At 40.2% G+C, this 21,523-nt stretch overlaps 2 protein-coding genes across 4 annotated transcripts in view; both read right to left on the reverse strand.

The window, feature by feature from the left end:
- DOK7 (docking protein 7) overlaps positions 1-1,284 on the reverse strand; it is a 59,428-nt gene extending 58,144 nt beyond the window's left edge. The window contains exons 1-2 of the mRNA XM_059845256.1: positions 1,168-1,284; positions 996-1,041 (exon numbers count right to left, since the gene is read on the reverse strand). Of these exons, the coding sequence (XP_059701239.1) occupies positions 996-1,041; positions 1,168-1,221 (100 nt within the window). The 5' untranslated portion in view covers positions 1,222-1,284. The remainder of the gene's footprint in view (positions 1-995; positions 1,042-1,167) is intronic.
- A 2,130-nt stretch (positions 1,285-3,414) lies between these two features.
- Positions 3,415-21,523, reverse strand: part of HGFAC (HGF activator) — a 39,417-nt gene continuing 21,308 nt past the window's right edge. For 2 of the 3 annotated variants that reach the window (XM_059845260.1, XM_059845259.1), the window contains exons 8-14: positions 16,577-16,751; positions 14,163-14,248; positions 13,489-13,729; positions 10,848-10,987; positions 8,602-8,742; positions 7,444-7,592; positions 3,415-5,108 (exon numbers count right to left, since the gene is read on the reverse strand). In XM_059845260.1, coding sequence (XP_059701243.1) covers positions 4,938-5,108; positions 7,444-7,592; positions 8,602-8,742; positions 10,848-10,987; positions 13,489-13,729; positions 14,163-14,248; positions 16,577-16,751 — 1,103 coding nt within the window. In that variant the 3' untranslated portion in view covers positions 3,415-4,937. The remainder of the gene's footprint in view (positions 5,109-7,443; positions 7,593-8,601; positions 8,743-10,847; positions 10,988-13,488; positions 13,730-14,162; positions 14,249-16,576; positions 16,752-21,523) is intronic. The other variant, XM_059845258.1, reaches the window with a different exon arrangement.

Consider the following 21,523-nt stretch of genomic DNA (forward strand, 5'->3'; position numbering starts at 1 on the left):
TAAACCTGGCTAATTTAGCTAGAATAAAAACAGCATTTTTGAGGAATAAGCTACATTATCAGTCAGGCTCTACCATCTACAGCCTTCAAAGCTGGCTTACTCATAATAAAAACTCAGGCCCATGTTCACAGGTGTATGTACTAGCTGGCTTACTCGTAATAAAAACTCAGGCCCATGTTCACAGGTCTATGTACTAGCCCTACGATCAACAGATGCCCTTTCACACCGGGAGGTTCCACAGATTTAGATGAGATACAGGTATTTAAAACTATAAAATACAACTGTAACAACTTGGGTAACAAAGAATTACTAAAAAGCCTTCAGTCAAGAAAGAGCAAGAGTCAAGAAAGGCTGGCATAATCCACTCTGCAGCACGGCAGATTCACGTTTTCCAAGAGTGGGCAACATTTAACCCTGGAAAGATATACTTTTGGGCCCAAATGTTTTCCCTCTTGGGAACAGATGGGGAAACCTGAAGCCTACTTTTCCCTCTGCTGCAGTAAAACATCAGCTCTGTGTAACGTTTTCAGTTTCCCCTTCAGAAGCATGGAAACGATCTTTTTTTTTTTCTTCCTTAATTCAAAATGTCATTTTATTTTTAAATCAAAGTGATATTTCCTGTCAAAACACTGATCAAAAATAACTACCGAGCTTACAATGTCAGGGTGTCATGGTTTTTTTGGTGGTTTCTTTTTTTTTTTTTTTTCTTACAGCCAGCAATCACCCTGAAGAAATAAGTTCACCCCCAGAAAATGAGAGGGGGAAAAAAAAAAAAAAGTGCATTTTGAACCGGCACCAAATCCAATGCCTGTGCCTTGGAAAGTGACTTTTCCCGTTGCTTTTAGTGAGCGCGGGAGCTCACCCGCAGGCCGGCCGCGGCTGCCGGGCAGCGCAGCTCTGGGACGGCCCCGCCAGGGCTCTGCGGGCACTCGTCCCGGGGAGCCGGGCAAGCTGCGGGGCCCCGAGCCCCGTCCCCACCGCCGGGCCCCTCTTACCTGCCACCGGGGAGGGCTTGCGCAGCACCAGCCACCTGCTCTTCCACTGCAACGAGAGGCAAAGGGACAGGGTTAGCCGGGGCCGCGCAGGGGAGAGCGGGCTCTCTCCCCTCAGGGCAAGGGGCGGCGGTCAGGGACCCCCGCGGGCCGAAGGGGTGCAGGGAGCGGGGACCTTTTTTCCGTCTCTCAACTTGACGTGACCCTCCACCACCACGGAATCCGTCATCTTCAGTCATGATTCCGGACAGCTGCGCCGGCTCGCTGCGCCCGCCCCGCGCTCCGGCCGCCCGAGGGGTCACTTCCAAAATAGCTTTATTAGGGCCCCGCGCGGGCGGGCGGCCAGCGCGGCCCGGCCGGGCCCGGCCCCCGACCTGCCGCCTGGGGAGAGGGGTCTGCGGACCGGCCCAATGACTCTTTGTTCACGTGTTTTACTTCTGGCTTGCGGGGGGATCTTGGAATTTTTTTTCTTTTAATTATTTTTTTCCCCAGAGTTTCAGAGCGCGAGGCGCGGCCCGGGGCCCCCGGAGCGCCGCGGATCCGCTCCGGGCGCGACCCCCGCCCCGATCCGGCTCCGGACTTTGCCGCTGCCCGCAGGGGCTGCCCCGCGCCCGGGCGGCCGCAAAGCCCGCACCGGATTCGCTTCGGGGAGCGGGGCCCGCCTCTGGCCGGCCAAAACGCCCCCTTCCCGCACCTTCCTTACAATGCCCAATTCTCACTTTTCAAAAGTATAATTACAGCTCTCCTTGGCTCCCAGAAGACTCTGCCAACTACCCCAGATAAAAATACTCTTCTCACTTTTTTTTTTCCTCTTTGCAATGCAACTGTCACGAGATAACAACCCGCTTATACCAAACCAGAAACAGCTACAATTAATAGAATAAGATGTGTTAATGATGTCCTCAGATTTATTTTCCACGAGCAATGGACTAATTAGAGTCCATTATTCCAAAAATACTCCTGCTGCATCTTATTTGATGGTAATTAGTTCTTCAGCTTTTTTTAAACAGCACTACAGCACATTTTTCTTTCAGTAGCATAATAGAAAGGGGTTTTTTAGATGTTTGCCTTTATTTCCTCCTTTTAAATCGGTCAGTTTGCATGGAATAACATACAATTTAATAAAACCATCTTTTAAGTGTGTTTCATAATGAATTAGGGAAGTGTTTGTTCAACTGGCTTTGCATTCTAATTCAATTTCAATATAGAGTTAGGGAAAATATCAGATAAAATTTCACTAGTACTTTTGAGTTTTCTTTTCCTTTTAACCAAGGCAATAATCACTTAAAGGGGGTGGAAAATATGGAGAATTAGTTTCCATGGGGTAATGCTCAACAGAAAGGCAGGAGGCAGATGCTGGAGTGCCTCATAGGAGTGTGACTGATGTCAGGGTGTGAGAGGTCAGGACATCCCATAACCTGGACATCTCCTTGCCACCCCTACTCTGTGCTTGTAATACTGTGCTAGTCACCTCATAGCTGAGGCTCAAATGATTTTCATTTAGTTCCACCAAGCCAATGCAGTCACAGTGGATAAACAGGCTGCTTTGAAAGCCACAAATTAATTTTAATGTATTCAGAGTATTCAAATTAGTATCAGCTGGAGATGTGTCATTTAGACCTTTGAGGGCAGAAAACAGACCATTCAGTTTGGGTTTTTTAAAGTGTGTTATTATTTGTACTGGTGTTGCTGTGTACTGATACAAGCAGCATAGATTTTGAAAACAGGACAGCTAAAAAATCTCTACACCAATTGTCAGAAACAGCCACCTTCTTTACTGCAAGAGAAGACCAAGAGAATATATACAACATGAAACTGCACGATCAAACCTGTGCACAGAGTGGATAGATATTAATTTCAAAATGAAACTGAAGTCACAGAACAGATACAGACATTCAGGATGGCTTCATCTTTGAGTGGAAACCTGTTCCTGATGAATCCCTTCCAAAGCAGAGCAAATAGTTCCTTCCTGCTGGTGCAGTACTTGTCTCAGCAGCAGGTACAGTTAGTCCAGCCACATGGTCATATTCATTTTAGGGCATTAAGCAAGCCAGACTCATAGTGCAAATGGCCCCACAACAAGAGTCTTCAGCTTGGTTTGGAATCAAGATTCCAGAGTGGACATTGTTATTTCAGGCTAGTGTTTAGTGCCTCAGAAAAACAAACTGAAGGCTTTAATCCTGGGAGTCACAGTATCAATAGCTGAAAAACATACCCAGGTGCTTACATCTGCCTCCTGGAAATGTGTGTGACACTTGCATTAAACGGGAGCACCACCAGCTGAAATTGACCCTTAAGGAGAAATTTTCTGATGCCTTCCTGCACAAAGTGTTATTTCATCTTTCTACCTGCTCTCAAGCTCTAGAACAGCCTACAGAGAGATTCAAAGATCTTCCTGTAACTTTATACATAACAGACTAAGTTCAAGAAACAGAGGGTAAATGTTTTTATTAAACAGTTTACATCATTTATCTAGATTAGCATTGTTGTATAATTTTACTTACACAGATGCAGGTTTTGGTTATTTTTCCCTATAAAATCTCTTTTAACTGCAGATAACATTCACCACTACTAAGAAACCCATGAGGACAGTGCAAACAAAAAACACATCTGAATATCTAGGCACCGCTTTAAAATTCTATTACTTTAAAAAACAACTTTGCTTGAAAAACTGAAGAGAGTTCATAAATGTTCACTGTCAGTGGAGAAATGCATTTCACATCAAAACCTAAATGTACACATCTGACATGGCTAAAGGAAAACAAAAAAGGATTTTCCATTCTTTGTCAAACTTTTTCTGTTCAATCATTTTCTGCCTGTTTTTGCTAATACAGCTGAGTCCACTGCCTCTAAACAGCTGTATATTGTAATAATTGCTTTGGTTGGTCCCATAACAATTCCATAGACCATGACAGTAAAGCCTGTGATGATATCACATAGTAAAGGTTTATGATATCACCAAATCCCTAAGGAAAATGTCAAGCTGCACCCCAGCCATCCAGTCGAAAAATCTGTTACAAGAAACCTCCTTTCTGAATTATCTAAATAGTTGAACAACTTGTTAGTACAAAACCTAAGACATCTTCAAAACACTGTCAAATTAAAGAAACGTTTAGGGATTTATCAGCAAGGTGAAGTATTTCCATTGCTATCCTCAGGGCAAGGAGCAGATCACAGTCTGCAGAAGGTCCTGGCTGCATCAACCTAAATCAGCTGCTCCAGATAACAACATTTTTCAGGAAGGCTTTGAGCTCTCAGGAGGTGCTGCATTAACCTTGCTGGAAAACTGCACACCAGATTCAGCAGAGCTCTGAGGCACGTTCCTGATTTTACGTCAATGGAACACAGAAATATGTTTATACCAAAATATGCTTATGTGTTTGGTTGAAAAAAAACCTAAACCTTCTGGTTTCCTTCCCCAGACTTGTTGCAGTTAGCTGAGGAGCAGCTTTACCTACGTTGTTCTCTAGCTGTCTCTTGCCCTGAGCTTCAAGAGATCATTTCTCAGGGAGAAGGAATTTCAATTTTGATTCTCCTGTTTATTTTTTCATTTCAACTGAGAATACAAGGAGAATACATTGTTGCAGGTTGGTTTGGGGGATGACAGCTCCACCAGAAACTGCAAAACACATCAAATCCCTTTTTAGGTAATCCACCAAGCAGAAAGAGAGTTGCAGATTTTTGTGCACTGTCTCAATATGTTTGAGTTTTTTTTATTAAGACAAATAAAGGCAGTTATGTGTGTTGAGCAATCCACAGTTCTTGAAATGCTAGATCAAGGCTGCTGACATCAGATGGAGCAGGGCTGCTTTTGGTGGTCTGGCTTGGAACTGCTAAGAATTACCATGAGAGTTTTCATACCAGCTTATAATAAAATATATATGCTATTTTAATAAAGCCAAAAGACTCCTGAACCCTGCTTCAAATGTTAATGTATTTAACTATTCAGCTAGTTTTTCGGGGGCCTACTTTCTCATTAATCCACTTGACATAGTTTGTCACTCTTGTGTACACTCCAGGTTTGTTGACTCTGCCGCAGCCATCTCCCCAGCTGATAATTCCATAGAGGTAAGAGATGTCATTTTCCTCACAAGCCAGGGGTCCACCAGAATCTCCCTGCATCAAAAGGGAGGAAAGGTTATCTAATTTGATAGAAAGCAGTCAGAAGATCAGTTAGGAAAAGTCCTAAAATGGTAATTTTTGCACATGAGATTTAAACAAAAAAAAAAAAAAATAGCAGTTTACTGAAGTTTCATTATAGAAAACATTTTTAGTCACATTCAAATATAATGGTGGGTTTTTAAAATTACACATTCACAAAAGAATTTAAATATCAGATTTTGTTTAAAAATATGAAATTTTTAGATTCAGGCACCTACTGAAAAGCATGGTTGATGTAGATAATTTTCAGTGGAAGTGAACAAGCCTTTGGGGCTTGGCACTGTGTTGTAATATCAGCACTGCATGGAGGGGCTACATGGGTGCATTTGAAGAGTTTCTCAATGCAGTTTATTGCAACTTTCAGAGAACATGAGAGGTTTCAAAGAAAGGTATTGCATACAGCCACACTTTGGGAGTGTGGGATACTGTAATTTTTATGTGGCATATGGGATTTTGTGTGTGTTTGAATTTGCTACTGAGGATTTATCTTGTCATTAAACTATAAACCAAAAAAAGCAGCCCAAACCACACTACAGAAAGGGTTGATTTTGAACATTTCTACTTATATTAAACCTTGAAAACATTCAGGATGGGAGTTTTTATTATTTTGTTACTCTTAGATTGACTTTCTAGAGAAATTAAAATGTTAGAAATTAAAAATGTGATTTAGTAAATTATTCTGGTGAAAGCAGCTATTACTCTAATTATTTGAGACCAAGGAGAAATATATTTTTCCTATCTCAAAATAAAATTCTTTGAAACCAAAATACATAGGAAAATTGCGTTGCCTTTATACTGAAGATTTCTGTGATAAGTGACTGACATCAGATGAAGTCCTGCTTGTCTGCATATTTTTCACAATTAGTCTAATTGATTGCAATTTTGGCATCAGTGCACTGATTAAATGAAAAAAAGTTTCCAAAAAAATCTTTTAAAAAGGAGAACACATAGTCTGTTTGAAGTTTCTTGGACAGGGAATATTTTTATACATAGCAGATGGTTTACAGGTTAATATCCTAAGTGTAGGAAAGCCCAGAGGTCATCTACATCTGTTACATTAAGAGGTCTACGTTATTTCTCCTCAGACCCCACTACAAGTCTGATAATAGGGAAAAATTAATTATCGATTCACTAATAATTATTTCATGTCATGAGCACTGTTCTTTAGCAACATCTGTTGATTCAAAAATCACTGTTCTCAGACCTTGTAATTCTCTCCAGACCACTTGTCTTTGTGGAATTCCTTTATCTTTCCCTCCACTTTCTTTTCTTCTCATTCTCAATTTCTTTTTTTCCAGGGCAGGGAGAGAGAATCAGCTGTAACGTTGTCTCTTGTGTTTGCACTTTCTGGGAAAGGCAAGGGGAGCTGGGCAGGCAGGGTCATTTCCATCTCTCTGGCTTGTGTGAGCCCTTGCAGCCTCAGTCTCAGCCCTGGCCTTGAGCCACTGCTGGCTGCTGCCATTTCACTCTTGCCACCTTTCTTTGGATATGTTTATGACCTCTGTGGGGCTTCCAGCACACAGTATACATGACATTCTTTCCTGCTCTTACACTGCCAGCTATTAGCTATGTGCTGCCTTTTCACGAATTTATGGTAATAGAGCAAAACCCTCCTCCTTCAAAATGAGCTGTAGATGAAATCTGAAGTTTTATGTAAGGAATAATCTGATCCTTCATTTTAAGAAGTCTCATCTATCACCACAACAATCCTGCATCCTTATTCAGAGCCGAGGTGTGACATAGCTGAAAGTAGTAAGAGCATGAGGTCATTCCATGAAAGACTGAGGTTACATAACACAGTTTCCTATTGACTGACATTCTACACCATTCAGTCACATCCACTAGAGAAACCTCAGCTCCTTCCTCCAAGCCTCACCACTGCTCCTCACCTCCTACCCAGGTGTCCTTATTTTCCCTCAGTCAAGAGGCAGCAGCTCTGGGATTTGTCCCCACTCAGGTTCATGCTGGTTTTCCTGCTGGCTCATCCCTGCCAGCTGGGCAGAAATCCATTGCAGGCTCAGCCAGGACTAGAGCAACACACCCTCCAGTGCACAGCCACTGCCTTATGTGAAGGTAGGAGGAATGTAATACCCTGGAGCCCTTCTGTTGAGCTTAATTGACATTGAACATGAAAAAAAATGAAGGTGGAAGCAGTCCTATAAGGTTCTTTTCTTTAGGAACATTTCTTTTGTTTAGGAACACTACAAAATCAAAAGAAAGAATTGTAACACTGCAACATTTATGACTCAAATACATTTCTATCACCCGCCTAGACATGACCCAGAATTACCTGACAAGCATCAGATTTGCTATCAAAGTAGCCAGCACAGAACATATTTTCTGTGAGTTCTGTTCCATAAATTTCAGGACTTCTGCACTTCTCCTCTGGAATAAGTGGAACCAGTGTTTCTTGCAGGACATCTGAATAACCAGATATATCTTTAAAAAATTTCCCAGAAAGGAAAAGAAAGTCATTTTTATAGAATGTCAAGAGCATAACAGGAAAACACAAGGCACAACACATTTAACACATAATAAACACATTTAACACCTCTCAGTAGTATTCGTGTTATGGACATCTTTAAAATAAAATAATTTTTATAGTGATCACTTTCTGATCCTCCAGTCAGACTCCATGAAATAACTGTATTTCAATGTCCAGTCATTGATACATTTTGGCTTCTCTCATTTTCTAGAGGCTCAGCAACAATACCCCAGCACTTCTGTTCTCACCTGCTTCCAGATGTAATAATAAATCATCCATTTTTCAAAGGCTCTATTAATTCTTTTTATCTTTAGACTACACATTTAGACTGGGATATTTGCTCATACTTTATCTGTCACCAAAGTGTGGCAGTTAGCTCTTCAGTCCTTCTCATCTACCTTCATAGGTCTTTGTTATCTCAACACTGAAGCAGCATGGTCCAGCCTCATAATCCTGAAATTTCCTCCTCTGAAAAGATGGGATGATTTTTTTTTACCTTTCTCAATCTGGGTGTAAGCATTTCTTAGCCCAAAGTCTACCTGACCTTCTCCTATCAACGTTTTCAAAGTTTCTTGATAGTGAAGTTAAAAATCTCTATCTGGAGAAATCAGAGGAAGGATTCACTTGACTAAAATTCCAGGTGTTGGCACTCCAGTGAGCTACTTTCTCCCCTCCCAGTCCAGTGAGATCTAGTAGCTCATAGCTCCTTCCATCCTGAAATTGGTGCAAGCATTTGGTCAAAGGAACCACACTCCAAATTCCAAGGCCTATAAGGGAAGTTCAGGATGACTATTTCAGATGTAAATGTTGTAAACTCCAAAGGTAAGGTAGGGAAAAAGAATCCCACCAGAAGTCCCTTGCAAAACATTCTACCAAACTCTCAGTTGTATAACATATATCTCAGCATTATGTTTTTATTATCATAATATTTTTTCTACAAATATCAGCTTTTGTTTTACTCACTCTCATGCTTGTGTCCCCATCCAGAAATCTGACATTTCAACTGGTCAGGGAAAACAGTGTTACTTTCTGGCAGGCAGATGGGCTGAACAAACTGGGACTTGACAGCACAACGTTGGCCATTCTTCTTCAGCTTAATCAAAGCTGCAGAACAAAAAATGCAGGAGGAAAAAAGTGACTGTTCCCTTTCTTTAATGGGATTGGCAGTAATGGGTCTCAGATACAAATTTAATTATCCCCTAAGCATCTCTTAATTAAGATATTTCAATCAAAGACAGACAGACTCATCTCAACAGCACCTGATTTCACAGCAAATTGAAGGCTGAAACATTCAGCTACTCCCCTTGTGGGAATATTTATTTTATGCTATGCTCACTGAGCAGATTTTGCTTCACTGCCTCTGTAGAGAAGGGGGAAGATAGAAAATAGATGTGTCTCCTCCCACCTTATAGTTAAATAACAGTGACATATCCCCAACTTTCAGCTGAAATAAGTGGGATGTGCAAATACTCACTGCTTCTGAAAGCCTGGCCACTGGCCTAATTCCAATTCCATTTAAAAAATTAATTACTCCAAGAGCTGGTGTATTTTGTGTCCTGTTATCACTGAGTTCAGCAAAATTCAAGATCTTTAAAATTCAGGAATAAGACCTTGGGACATTTCAAAACCAAGCTTCTTGAAGCTACAAAATATTACATAACCTACCCAATCTTTACTAACTAGTCATGGGGTTGAAACCAGTGTAAATACATAGCTATGCAGCATCATGAGATTGACCCTGAAATATTTCAAGAATTGGTTCCCCTGTAGAAAATCTCTTTGAGTTGGCTATAAAGCAGCAAAGGGGGCTTTGCACTGGGTGGAACAAGGGCAACATGTTGGTTTGGCCACACCACTCAAAGAGAACAGAGCTGAGGTAATGTGGATACACCTATTAAACCTTCTCATCAGGCTTTCAGGAAGCTCAAAGTTTGTGAGCACAGCTGTGTGGGAAAGCAAGTGACCTCACTGGTCTTATTTCTCTACCAGCTACAGTTTTTGGCTTTAGTGGAACATGGAAGCAGTATCTCACAGCCTGAGGAACCCACACTTCCTCACCTTGTCCCCACTAACTCTGTCTGCTTCTGAATCCCTCAATTTTCCTAGCAAACACTCATGTGCTTGTTGTTTCCTTTAGAAAAGTATTTTCAGCAGAACAAAACTCTTCTGTTGCATCAGTACAAATCACTGACTGGACAGAACAAGCACCTGCATCTTCCTGCCACAACACAGTTTCTGCTTTCTCTTTTTTTTTTTTTTTGCAATTGGGCTTGTCTAAGGCACTCCATGTTCAGCTCTCCCTAGATTTGCTCACAGCACACTGGTGAGGCATGCCCACCTAATTTTAGAGTAATTAAAAAAGCTATGAGATCTCAAAGCATCATGTGTGGTTGTCATCAGGAGATTTCAGAGGAGAGTCATATCTCCAATCCAGTTTGTCTCCTTGTACACTGTGACAGAGCTCCCACCAACACAGAACCTGAATGCTTTTTGCTATAGAGTAGAAAATACTTACCATCTGTGAGCCAAAAAGAAGCCAGTACATGCCTGACCTAAAATATTCCCAATGTCAGCCTATTAAATAATCTCACAGACAAAGTGCTCACACAGCTTGATGTCCTGGGGTGACGTGACAACTTTCACAAGAGCAGAGCAGAAAATAAGAAATAAGTTGCTGCTCCATTGTCATTCTGACTAGTATTATAAGGTCAATCAGAAGGGCATTTAACTTCTGACTGATAAGACAGCTGATTTTTAAATCTATCTCAGTGTAAAAAATGATTCTTAGTACCACAGGTTTTCAGAGCAGATGGGGTTATTACATTCATCGAGTCAGATCCTTTATACAATACAGACAATAGAATTTTACCAAGTAATTCCTGCATCAAGCCTACAGCTTCTGGTTCAGTTGAAAAAATGCCTAATCTCACAAAGACTTGAGGTGATGATGAATCTGCCACACATCTAGGTAAATTGCTCCAAAGGCTAATTATCATAATTATTTAAAATTTGCAATTTATTTTTCATCTGAATTTGTCTAGCCTTCAGATGCTGTTATAACTCTGGTAGAACTAAGAACCCTCTGCATTCAAAAGCCTCTCCTAGTATCTATGATTTTTCCACTCTAAAGGCAGTTTCTAAAAGACCATCTAAACTTGAAACTAGATCAAGTAAATGGAAAATAAAACTGTCTGAAGAAAAATACTCACCAATGTCATGTTCAGTAGGATTGAACACGGAATACTGAGGATGCAAGATGTATTTCTCTATTTCAAATGTCTGTGTTACATCAGTTGTTTTATTAAATATTTGTTGACCCAGAACTACTCGAATGGTGGATTTTAGTGGACTGTAATGCAAAAGAGAGACAAGCAGTTCTGTGATTAGCAGGACAAATGCAGCTGATTTTCCAGTGGCTGGGTATCCTATGAACCATTATAACCTCAGCCTCCCATCATGTCCATTGTTTACCCTCTCATAATGCCTTTATCTGTTTCCCAGGATTCATGCCTACAGAGGGCAAGAAAAAAGATGTTACAGTGAGACCCAGGCTTTGTGGGTCCTGATTAGCCTAATTAAAGGCTGCTGCTTCTTGAAAGAAGGAAAAGGCCAGCACAGGCACTGCTGCCCAGCTGCTGCTTGGCTAACAAGCATCTTTGGGGGGTGTAAACACCTCTTCTAGGATCTTAACTGAGTCAACATAAACTCGGCTTTGCCAGTGATTACAAAAACTGCTCAGAAAGAAAGGCGGGATCACAAGATGAGTCAGTAGTGGATACCTCATTTCTCCAGGAGAACAGTCTCCTGAAAAAAATTACAGGCATGGGCCAAGATTTAAAGGTGCTGGCACATTGACAATTCAGGAACATCTGGGAAGCTTCCACTGAAAAGATACCACCAGTTCTGAGATTTGCTTATCTATGTTAAATCTGTTGTCCAGAATCAAAGGCAACCTGGTGAAGTCCCAAAAGCACATGGATTTGATGGGAAACTTCACAGCCAGAGGAGAACATGTTTGCAATTCACACAGTCTTTTCCAACTATCATTTTTTATACTTTAAGACCACAGTCCTCTGATACCCAGTGTCCTAGGAAAGAAAACTAATAAAAACAAGTACAGGAGCTGGGAAGTAAGGGACATTTGGGAATCATCAGGAAGTGTTTAGGAAAGGCAATACAGTCTCTAGCTTTGAAAGCAACAGAGTTCACATTTCACTCTTGTTCTAAAACCAATTCAAACTGCAAAAGTCTATAATGAGTTTAGTCAGCAAGTTTCTTCAATATTGGAGCACTCCTGTGTTTTGTTACCCAGCGCAGGAGAGGAAAATATCTGGTGTCACACATCATGCACAGACACAGAGTGGTTTGCATCATTACAGTTTTCCTGGTTGCATCTCTGTGCCCAACAGGTACAAAAGCACCACAGAACCTCCCCCAGTACTGAGTGCACAGCAATGACCAGAAGCCTCAGAGAAAAGAGAAAAGAGATTCTGGGCAATTGCAATGCAGGGAGACAGCAGCAACCCTGCTACAAGAACTGTGCTTAGGGTCAACAAAGGAAAGGGTAAAGTGTATTCTGTATTACTGAGATACAAGAAGACAATAAAATGTTCTTCAATCAATATGTAAGGCCATGATTTTCTCAGTATTTTTGCAGTAGTAAATCAACATCCTTGAAAATCAAATTTTGGGCCTGTAAATCAGTGGAAGTTCACTTTCTGGAACAGTATTTAGAATAATTTTAGAAGCACTGAATGGTTCTACTAGGACTTACAGATGGTTCATTCAGGAAAAGAAATAAAATGGGAGGGGTTACAGAAAAGAAAAAAGAAATAATTGAGCTGCACAGGTATCTATTGTCGCCTAGTGGAAAACAGTTGGAATTGTGACTACCAGAGGTACTAAACAAACAGAAGAGCACAGATTACAATGCAGTAATTATGGAAAATCTGTACGTACCAAACGACCAGCTGGAAGTGGGTGGAAATGTCCTGAACAGCTGCCAAAGTTAGTAGCTATTTCACAACATTTGAAAAACAAATGCATTGTGGCTTGAGCTCCAAATGCTTCAGTACAGCATTCACAGTGGTATTATTAGCTCTAAAAGCTATCAGTGTCTATATTCTGGCAAAAGGTTTTCTGTTTCTCTTGGCTTCTTTACTATGCAAAGGAACAATGGGTATCAAATGATGTAATATTTTTCCCTTTAATGTGATCAAACTGAAATCAGGGAAAGTGTTGAACATTTATAGAAAATTAAGTATTTAGAAAAAAGTAAGAGCATCCTATGATCAATATTTTCTCCAGTGTCCCACAGGAGAAAACAAAAAAATCTCTCAAGGAAATCAGCTTCAGAAGTTTGACAGTTTAGCTCTTCCATGTGGCTTTTTGCAAAGCTCAGCCCACTCTATTTGTGTCAACCATCAGTAATTCATCATCTCCAATAAATCATTGCTTGGCTGTCTCTGCCTTTCTGGACAAAGCACAGCAGTGAGCATACTCATCTCTGTTATATCTCAAAACAGGCATAAACATTCAGAAAGGTAACCAAGAAGAAGAGGAATACTTCTGTTCCCCTGCAGGTTCTTGCATATGCAATGTCCCGTTTATGTGCTGCTTCACCCTACCTCATTCCTTTAGTCAGGGTGTTTAGATTCTTTGAGACTCCTTAAGGAACAAGATGAGGGCTTTTGAGATTATAGTAGTCCAAGCCATTTTTTAGATCATGAAGAGTATTCAAATTCCCAGAAATTCCTTTTGACACATTGGTCTTTAATAATCTCATGTTCTTTTTTGTTCCAGTTCCAGTTTGTTGTGGGGACCCACTGTCACCCTAAGGGGTGAGTTTACCTGTTGGCAAAGCAGTGTGCTGCTGACACAACCCAGCAGGTCTGAACCAGGCTTCCACCACAGAAACTCTCTCCAATATATATAGCTGCTGTCCAGGGGTGAGATCCAGGCAGAGATGAAGATCCCCCAACAATCCTAGGTCTCACAAAACTTCTTTTTTTATGTCTTCTTCCACATGGTCTTTTGGTGCTTGCAGAACTATCTACTTTGTCTGGAACTGGTGGCCTCCTTTCCCTGCTTGCTGAGATAAAAAGGGATATGGCTTCAGACTACCAGAATCTCTTTGTTTTGGAATTAAATACCGTGTCTCATACATCTTCAGGATGTAGACCTCTCATTGCTCACACAGGTCCACTCCCTTTTCTTGGCCTTTAATTCCCAAGGTGATGAGAATTTTTACCAAAACATCAGTCATTTCTGGCACCTTGCATGTTCTAGCAGAAAATTTGGGGATGTTGGGATGGTTGTGACACTGCTGCTATTTCAGGACAAGAATCACAAACTGTGTCACAACTCCAAAAATGCAAATGAAGCCTGTTGTTTACTGGAAACAGTAAAATACTCAACACTTCTGGGAGCAGTAGAACATTCAAAATTACACAGTGAAATCTTGTTGTAGTATCAATAAATCTTCATTCATTCATAACACGGATTTTAAGAAAGCCTTTACATACCACAAGTTGGAATGTCACAGTACTCCCAAGACAAACTGTTGTCCTTCATGATGTAACACCAGGGCTTATCATCATCATCTGGATTTCTGGTGAATTCAGGGGAAGAGGGAATTACAAGCATTAACCACAGTGTTGTTCCAAGCTTCCCAAACCTTTTCTTTTTCCTCTTGCACCATGCAGAGCACTGACAGGGCTCTCAGATTTTGAGCCATCTGACAAAGAACTCACCTACAAGGCTGAGCAGCCTTTCAATATAATCCTTCATCTTAAAACTAAACAAGACTAAGGTTCTCTAGGACATGAAATACTGACATGACTGAACACCTGTAAAATTTGCCTACAAGTATTTGGATGCATGAGCACGTTCACAGCATTTAACTACAGCCCACACTGAAGTACTTTCACAGGTATCAGCTCAGCTATTTTCAGAACTAAATCCCATGGGAGAGATTCCTGTTTTAGGTTATTTTTTAGGCAAGGAGATTCCAGCACAGGTAGAATCATAGAAAATCCATAACAAGAATAGCTAGCAAAAATGAATTTGCAAATCTCAGGTTCACATTTCCCTAGAGAGTCTGAGTAAATGAAAGACTATTTCAAGAAAATATTGTATTCCTCAGAAAGGTTGGGAAAAGAAAAAGGAGTAATGGAAACCATTTTGCCCTTTTTTACCTTGGTGTTAAACAGATTTTGGTTTGATTCTATTAGAGTTTCTCTATGGTACAGCCTGTCTTTATCAGTGCATTATAAGTAACCAGAAATCTGCCCAGCTTACACCTCCAGGAATATAGGGAGACTTTATTAGACCAAGAAGAATAGACAAGGTAGTTCAGAGCTCCAGATAAGCAGTAATTCTAATTTCAGTTGGATTTATCACAAGCACTATCTTCGATTGTTTTTTTCTTTTTCAATCTGACTGCTCTTCAGAAAAAGATAAGAGCACTTTCAAATTCTCAGAAGTGAAGAAGCAACACAGGTTGAGTCATCTTCCGCCAACAATGTTTCTAAATTAGACTATTTGAAGAAGAAGATATCTGCAGGATTATATAGTACAGCAGAGATATCCCCAGAAATTGTAACAAGCTGACAAAAAAGTGAAAAGCTTTTTTCTCAGCTCTACAGAACATGAACACATCAGCTCCTACACCATTTTGTTCTCTGCATTTCAAATCTGAAAGTGAATATTGGGCATAAATGATGTAAATCAAAGGGCTCAAATTTCATCAAAGCACAAAATATGTGCCAGGTAAATTGCCACACTGTGCTGGGACACCATAAATCAAATACTGAAGTGTTTGCATGAGGACCAAGCCTTGGAAATCAAGGTGGGAGGGTGTAAAGGAGGGGGTAGGAATTGTTTACTGTTAGTTTGTGTTAGATAGAGAAAGGCTACTTTCAGCATGCATGCATGCTTTTTATCACCAAACAAATAAGGAAGTGCAGTAGATTCTGATTTTCCTGAACTACTGGTCTAAGTTCCATTAAAAAAAAAAAAAAACAACACACACACACACACACACACACACACATACAAATAAGCAATCAAGAGAACAAACAAAATCTTCAATCAAGCAATCAAGCAAACAAACAAAAGGCATCAACCAGTAATTTATGGAGAATCATCTATAGTTTGGCAGGTTTAGCATTTGCTCATCTCCAGGATAAGAAATGTTCTCTCTAAATAAAAACATTTCTTTTGTTTGTGGATATCCATTGAGCTCATGGATGCCTCAGAAACAGGGGGAACATAAGGTGACAGAGGAGAAGGCACAAACCTACATAGCACAAGCTATTTTCATTATAGCTTAACAGAAAACTTCAGCAGAAATGTAGTTTATCACTGTGTGGTGCAATCAAAATTGGAACACTGGGACTTCTTTGGCAATAGCTTTTCTTTGTAAGAAATCCAAAAAAATAAATTTGTCATCCCATTTCAACCTTATTTAAATATAGTGCTTTGATTTTTCACTTTCAAATAACTTTTCTCTTTTGAAAATATTTCTTTATGGTATGTCTTTCACAAGCAAAGAATAAAAAGTTAAATTTAGCCATTTCAATTTAGCTAGTGCACTGATTTCTCTTTTTGGATAAGCATTAATGAACAATGTAAAAAGTTTTGCATTATGGTCTCATTTGGGAAAAAACCTCATTACCCAGGAGAAAAGAAAAGCACCTGGAATTTCCAACATTATTTTGTGTCTGAGCTTCTCTCAGCAGACCCAGGTATTGATTGAGCCTGTCTACTAGATCTTGTCTTCTGTGCAATCGCTCTTGTCAGGCTGAGAGATTACTGAAGTCAGTCTGGCTTTCCTCAGACAGAGGTAACCCCTGCTTTGAGATCCTGGCCCTTCTCATTTCCACAACACATCCATCTCTGGATGTACAAATGCAGGACAAACAAGAACTTTCCTCACCTGCAGTAAGGGAAGGGCCCCAGGCCAAGCTCCACTGCTTTCTTAATGCTGTCAACATGAAGCTCTTGGTAGAAGAGGTCAGAATTCCAAGGCAAGCAGCTGTGTCCAGAAATGGTTGTCTTGGCTGTCCCTCTGTAATCTGTGCCATTGCCGACGTAGCACCGCTGGTTTGGGACTGGCAGAGGAAGAGACTGGTCAGGAATCAATGCTGACTGCATGCTAAATACTCACTTCACAGCTGAGGTTTGAAATGAGAGCCCAACTCTGTAGTGCCCTTCACCTTGCACAGGACCTGAATGCACCAAACAAGAATTTTTTTAATAAAGAAAAAAGGAACCCAATAAGTTAGAACCACTGCTTAAAATTAGTAGCAAGGTAACCTCATTTTACACAGGAGCAAGTAACTAATCAAGAGACGGAATAGCAGAAAATTAGACCTAAAATTTGTACTGTGTATGGAAGATTTCAGTCAGCAAACTGCAGCAAAGTCAGCAATATGGCTGGGATTCCTCTGGTCTAATTTTAGACACAACTGAGCTCATCTCTGGAGGCTCCCTTTTTAGTTAATTAAGAGAAACAGAGATTTCTAGTGCCAAACTGATGCAGCCTGTTTGAGGTAACTTTTTTATGATGAGGTAGACCCCATAAACTCCTGTCCACATTGAATGAATCTCCATTGAAAATATAGGGTGCTTAAGGCAACCACCTCAAACAGAGACATAGTACTGAAAATGATCCTGCTCTGCAAGTGCTTCAAGGGCCTGATTTTTGGAAATACTTCTTTTAATGGCTTCATATGTACCCATATATATATATATATATACACACACACATATATATATATATATATACACAGACACACTATACTTATGTATATTACGAATATGTAGCTACATGTTGAAGATACATTAATTTTGCAAAATTCTAACTAATAAGTTGAATTTCCTTATTCAAAACCCATGTCTTTGTCACCTGCATAAGGGCTATTTCTTCAGCTAGGTCTGACATATCCATATTCTATGACCTGTATACTCAGCTGCCAAGATCTATCAACAGCACATACCAGCATTATGGCTCAAAAACATATGGGGATGCATTTGTATACAAATAGCTGCACTGAGCAGAAAGCCTACACCTCAAAACACAGCTAAGAGTATCCCAAAGGAAACACAAAACCATCTAAAGCACAAAAAGGATTAATTGTGACCGAGCCTCAGAGGGTTTCTTGTCCCAGCCATGTCAGTGTGACATGTCCTTGACATGTCACAAGACTGGTGGAATCTTCTTCTAAACTTATAGGCATACTTAAAGATATAACATCATTGACCAACTGTTGAAAAACACCCTCTGAGGATGATCCATCACACCACACAGTGCAGACAGCTATTGCCAAAGACCTGTTTATTTTGACAGAAGAAGGTGACACATGAACCAGGGCACATAACCAGGACTGAAATAATGAACCAAGTCATCAGTGCAGTGACAGACCTCAAAACCACAAGCAAGCATATGGCATAAATTTGGGAGGTGAAGGTCAAGAAGTTAGGTGGAAGAACATAAGTTAGTATACAAACACTGAGCTAAATCCACTTCCTAGCTTGGCCTGGCAGACACTTCTGACATGCTGAGATCACATTTTCTCCCACTCGCAACCTGAATCAAATTCCCTTTATTCAATGACTATAAAAATAACATTAAATCAAACTCATTTTTAAAAACCATAATCTAGGACCTCACAGAAAATAACTTGTCTATCATTTGTATTGCAAGCAAGAGTAACCATGTCTTGGCAAACCTGCAATTTAATTTTTGAGCAAGTTGCAAGTTACCCTGCTTTGATTGCCTGAAGCAGTGTTGAGAAAATACCACAGTCATGCTGAATGCTAAGTTTTTTCATTTATGCAGGGAAGTGCCAGGTGCTGTGTTTACTTGTACTGTATTTATTGCATTCAGAAACAATTCAGAGTGACTACTTTTATGAGAATGAAACAAGGGATTGTATTTCAGTACAGACCCAGGGCCATATTCTGCAATACCTGTGGTTTGGATGTCTTGCAGATGGTGTTTACAATTTGTGCTTACCCTTGTCAGGCTTAAAATCCAACATATCTCTCTTTCATCAGGTCTGCCAGTCATTGCTAAAGCTGCCAGCATATTTTAACTGGAAGAATTTGGCCTCTTTCTATATCATCCCTCATGTTCTCCTTTAGTAGCTAAGAAGTTTAGATTACATCTCGCACTTGTTGAGGGGAACAGTAATATCTCTCAAGAAGTTTTTTGTTTCTTTTTTGTTTAATGAGGAGTATTTTGGAAACAGGCATAACTTGAGTTAATTTGCTATCCTGTGGAAAGGCTTCTGAGGTGAAACACTAACATTCTTTAGTAGCTTTCCATTGGTCTGTGCTCCACTCCAGAAACTTTTTCCTGACTGCTTGGCAGCAGCACCATGGTGCCCACTAAGGCCATGAGAAGTATCTGCAGTGCTTTATACGTTTTATCACCTATCATTCAGGAAAAACATTTTTTAAAAATATCTCTGCAATTATTGCAGTCATATAGACCTTTTGCCTCTAATTCTCTTTTTCAGTGTTACAGCACTGAAAAACTCTCTTTTTCCCTCTTTGTCAGAAATTGTGTGTAGGTGGTCTGCTTCCAGCAGGTCTTAATGGATGGCTCTGACTGGGAACTGTTCAGTCCCAGATCCACATAGCTTCCACAATGTCTCACAACTCTGAAACACATTTATTTTCTTATGTGGAAGAAATTAATGGAGGATGTAATGTGTATTTTCTTGTTCATTCACTTCCCTGTACTACCACAAATCACTGCTAAGAATAGAAATGGCCTAAATTTTCAGATTATGAAAGTTTTGATGCAAATGCAGATTCAACTTACTTTGCAGCCCTATGCCACTATCACCCCTGTTAGCTTCTTTTCAGAAAAAAATATTATTAATATTTTAAATTATAAATATTTTCTTGTTGTGTTTTATTTTTTTCAATCCAAGGTATTTCAATAGCTCATGTAAAAAATTGAGATTTTGTATTTTATAAGTAAGTCACAGCAAATCTCTGCCTTTTCCAATAAAACAGTTTTGGGTTCTAAAATTAACAGCAACCTGAAAGAGCAGTTATCCAACCAGTTCTAATTGCTGACTTTCTGAAAGCATTTCACAAGCCTTTTTGTCTCCAGATCTTGTTTCAAGGTCTGTAGTTACATACCTGAACATTTTCAGGAGTTTGTTTTGAAACTCTCTGCAGAAAACAATTAATCTTTCACATTTTATTTTCCCCAAAACACCTCACCATCTATTTTCCTGATGTTTTTGAGCTTGGAATGTATTTTTTTTCCAGATACACGTAAGCTGTTTATAAAAAAATGGTTTTCCACCAATGGTTCTGATTCTGGGACAGGATGGCTTAAAGTAATAACCCTTTCATTCAGCAGTGCTTTGATTTATCCCTGACCAACATGTAAGGCTTTTATGAAGTACAATGTTAGATTAATTTTTTGTGTTGTTCTATATAAGCTGATGGCAGGAACAGAGTGGGGGGAAGAGGAAAAGGACATTTCCAACCTAAACCTCCCCTGGCTCAGCTTGATGCTGTTTCCTCGAGAGGAACAGCACTGAACAATGATGTTCTACACCTCTGCATTAATTTGCTGCTTACACAACCTCGGTATTACAGGATGTGCTGCCCTTCAAGCCACCCTTTACCAGGGTATAAGCCAAATTTCCTTTCTGCATGAGTTCAGACTCATGGGCTGCCTGCAGAAGGGTTTGTCCTTTCTTCATTCAGCCAGAAGTTCCCTGATCTCCCTTCCTGGGTAGCTGTGAGATGCCCTCAGAGATGAAAGGTGTGAAAGCCTTTGATTTCAGGGAGCTGCACTTCCCCTGCTGCACAGGCAGACCATGGCAGCTCTGGGCTGGCAGTAAATGTGTGAGAGAAATGAGTCTCTGGTACTGGTGGAGATTGCTCTTACATCTCATTCCACCAAATTATGCACTGAAACACAGCACACACAGACACACACACCCTGCCAGGTGTTCTGAGAGCAACAAGGGAAATATTTCTGTGCTAAATGAAACAAACACCATGAAGAGAGCTTTGAAGGACATCCACCTAGTACTGCTTCCAAAGGAAGATCTGACTTATCTTCCACAGTATCCCTATGCCACAAAAAATCTCTGTAAATATCTAGGGAGCAAACTCCACTGAAGAAACCATGTGCCATTTTTTCACTCATTAATGATGAGAATGTGAAGTCAGATGACATGAGGCATAGGATTGCATGGCAGCAGCACCAGGACTGGGCTGTTCCTGGCTTGAAGCAAATTGCTTCACATTTTCCTGCCTGTGAGCAGTAATAGCACCCACTGTGGCTTTCAGAGTTTAGAAATTAATGAACACATACCACAAGAGAAATATAGGGGGACCTATGTATCTGTATTTCAATATAATTCAATCATGCTGTTACAATATTTACAATATTTCAATATTTCTGTCTGGGGTCATGAACAGCAGATTGCACATATATATAACAAATAACTGATTCAAATAATTGTGTCACTTTCTAGTTTGTTGTATAGCAGCAAAACCTCTGGACTGGCAGCACCTAACACTGGAATGAATGCCTGCTGAAACTGCAGCCTGATATGACACAACCAATCTGTCTGAGCCAAAAGCTAGGCAGAAAGGTGGAAAAATTGGCATCCTTTTGTAATCAATAAATCTAGCAGAAAATTAACGTGTGAAACAAGATGGATTTAAACCTGGGGGGAAAAAAAAGTGATTTACATGCACAAAACCTTCTAAAGTTGCACCCTGACATGAGGATGGCACATTACATTTACTGAAACTAGACTTATTTTTAATATTTCCTTCTTTAAAGTGTCTGTACCTTCATATTTGCTTAGATCATCTGAGGTAAAATCGAAGAGATTTA

Source organism: Haemorhous mexicanus, chromosome 4 (genome assembly GCF_027477595.1).
Source record: "Haemorhous mexicanus isolate bHaeMex1 chromosome 4, bHaeMex1.pri, whole genome shotgun sequence".
Taxonomy (NCBI): domain Eukaryota; kingdom Metazoa; phylum Chordata; class Aves; order Passeriformes; family Fringillidae; genus Haemorhous; species Haemorhous mexicanus.